Source organism: Callospermophilus lateralis, chromosome 10 (genome assembly GCF_048772815.1).
Source record: "Callospermophilus lateralis isolate mCalLat2 chromosome 10, mCalLat2.hap1, whole genome shotgun sequence".
NCBI classification, from domain to species: domain Eukaryota; kingdom Metazoa; phylum Chordata; class Mammalia; order Rodentia; family Sciuridae; genus Callospermophilus; species Callospermophilus lateralis.
In genome coordinates this window covers 133,490,231-133,492,618 of record NC_135314.1, presented here as the reverse complement: position 1 = coordinate 133,492,618, position 2,388 = coordinate 133,490,231, and the positions used below count along the sequence as shown (strand labels likewise).

Below are 2,388 nucleotides of genomic sequence, written 5' to 3'. Positions count from 1 at the left end.
TAGGAGGCACTGGATATTTATTTTAATGCTGTGTATTGTTTGCTCCAATTGTTATTATTGTGTTTCCCCTTTTCTGAGCAGTGCTCAGAGTCTACAGGAACACAAGTTCACAGGGTAGAGACTCTGCTGCTGACCTAAATCCAGCCAAGAGAATACTTATCTGATTCACACAGATAAATCACACTCAAACTTCAGTGATTCTTTAATACAAAGAACAGAAGAAATCCCTCAAATTAAGCAAGGTACAGTGGTGCATGCCTGTAATCCCAGTGACTTGGGAGGCTGTGGCAGGAGGATTGCAAGTTTGAGGCCAGCCTCAGCAAATTGGTGAGGTCCTAAGCAATTTAGTGACATCGTGCCTCAAAATTAAAAATTTCAAAAAGGGCTGGGGATATAGCTCAGTGGTGAAGCACCCCTCTGTTAAATCCCAAATACCCCACCTCAAAAAAAAAAAAAGAAAAAGAAAAAAATGACCAGGCCCAAGTAGGAATTATTAGGGGGTCTCTCAGATCCCATTCATGGACATTCACTTCAACAGCAAAATTCAACAGAGAATTAGCACAAAGTCTATGAACATCACACCTCTGAGGAGTCTCAATCTAGGTCATTCCAGGTCACTTTGGCAAGAGAAGTCAGTCCCCTAAAAAGTCCTACATATAAGAGTGGGTGAGAAATCCATCCCAACAGATCATAAAGCCCAACAGAGTCTTCCTTCCTCTGCTGCCACCAAAGTACATGGTCCTTCGGAGGAAGCTAAGGCCATGTTGGGGTGAGGCCCTCACTTCATCCAGCAAAGCAGTCCATGACATGGCCTCTGTATCTGGCCTGGCCTGTTTATACTCTGTCCTCATACAGCATGACAACAAGATGACTATCATGGAGGATAAAATCAATGCCCTCATTTTAAAACCTGGTGTAAATGATGAACCTTTTTGGCTTGATTTGCTTGCAAAGGCCCTGGCCAATGTTAATACTGGGAGCCTCATTTGCAACACAGGTGCCGGTGGGCCTGCTCCAGCAGCTGGTGTGGCGACAGCAGGAGGTCCTGTCCCCACCACCACAGCTTCCTCAGCTGAGGAGAAGAAAGTGGAAGCAAAGAAGGAAGAATCTGAGGATTCCAATGATTACATGGGATTTGGTCTTTTTGACTAAACTCTTATAACATGTTCAATAAAAAGCTGAATTTTGCTGATCGTTTTTTTTGGGAGGAGGAAATCACAGGAATACAAAAAATATGGGGGAAAAAAGGTAACGTGATACCTCCTAAAATTTGTAATTCACCAGCAACAACTGAAGTCTGAAGATATTAAAGTGAATGGAATATCAGATAAAGAATTCAGAAGAATGATTATAAAAATGATCAGTAAGTTCCAAGAGAACACCGAAAAATAGCTAAATAAATTAAGGAGGCCAGTTCAGGATATGAATAAGAAATTCAATAAGAAGATAGAGATATAAATAAGTAAATAGTTAAGTTGAGAATCTTTATTTAATAGAGTAGGCATACTGAAGACAACATCTCAGAACTGGAAGACAAAGTGGTTGGCCTTGAACATTCAGACAATCTGAAGAAAAGAAAAGAAGTAACCATGGCCAGAGAATATAAGAACTCTGGGACAACATTAAGAGACCATGGTTAAGAACCACTGGGATTGAAGAAGACTATGTAATATGTCCTAATGGCATGGCTCTTTTCAGGGCAATAATAATACACAATTTTTCCAAACCTTGCAAATCAAATGGACATCCAGATACAGGGTTCATTCAGAACTCCAAAAAGACAGGAACCTCAAAAAAGAACGCATTATAATTAAAATGCCCAACATACAGAACAATGGTAGAATATTGAAAGCCTCAAGGGAAAAAACTTGGGTCACATTTAGAGGCAAACCAGTCAGTTACTTCTGATTTCTCAGCACAAAATCTAAAATTCAGGAGGGCTTAGAATGATATGTTCCAAGCTGTGAAAGAAAATAACTGTCAACCAAGATTGCTATATCCAGCAAAGCTGTCCTTCAGAATCAAATAAGAAATAAAAGTCTTCTGCGATAAGCAGAAAACAAATTAATTCATGACTGCTAAGCTGACACCACAGAAAATAAGTACTTGGCAAAGAAGACATCAAAAACGAACCCCAAAGCACACAAATGGACAAATATTATTTAAGGAGTAGCTAAACAAATGAGGAACAGGACCATATTGAACATTAGAAATAAATCTAAATGGCAGGAATTAATAAATATCTCTTTGTAATAACATTGAATATAAGTGGTCACAACTCTCCAATTAAAAGACACAGACTGACAGAATGGGTTAAAACACAAGATCCCACTATATGTTGTTTGAAAGAGACTCACCTTACAGGGAAAGAGCCACAGGCTGACAGTG

The 2,388-nt window shown here is 39.4% G+C and overlaps 1 protein-coding gene across 1 annotated transcript; it reads left to right on the top strand.

Annotated features, from left to right (window-relative positions):
• The first annotated feature begins 807 nt into the window (after positions 1 to 807).
• LOC143408899 (large ribosomal subunit protein P1-like) lies at positions 808 to 1,152 on the top strand. The gene is made up of 2 exons (XM_076868821.1): positions 808 to 894; positions 955 to 1,152. Exons 1-2 carry the CDS (start codon positions 808 to 810, stop codon positions 1,150 to 1,152), a joined length of 285 nt encoding a protein of 94 aa, XP_076724936.1.
• The last annotated feature ends 1,236 nt before the right edge of the window (positions 1,153 to 2,388 follow it).

What these genes read in the sequence shown, in the direction of transcription:
- LOC143408899 (XM_076868821.1), top strand. Translation starts at nt 808, where the DNA reads ATGGCCTCTGTATCTGGCCTGGCCTGTTTATACTCTGTCCTCATACAG. An exon ending in TCATGGAGGATAAAATCAAT is followed by an intron (nt 895 to 954) that starts GCCCTCATTTTA and finishes TTGCTTGCAAAG; the next exon opens with GCCCTGGCCAATGTTAATAC.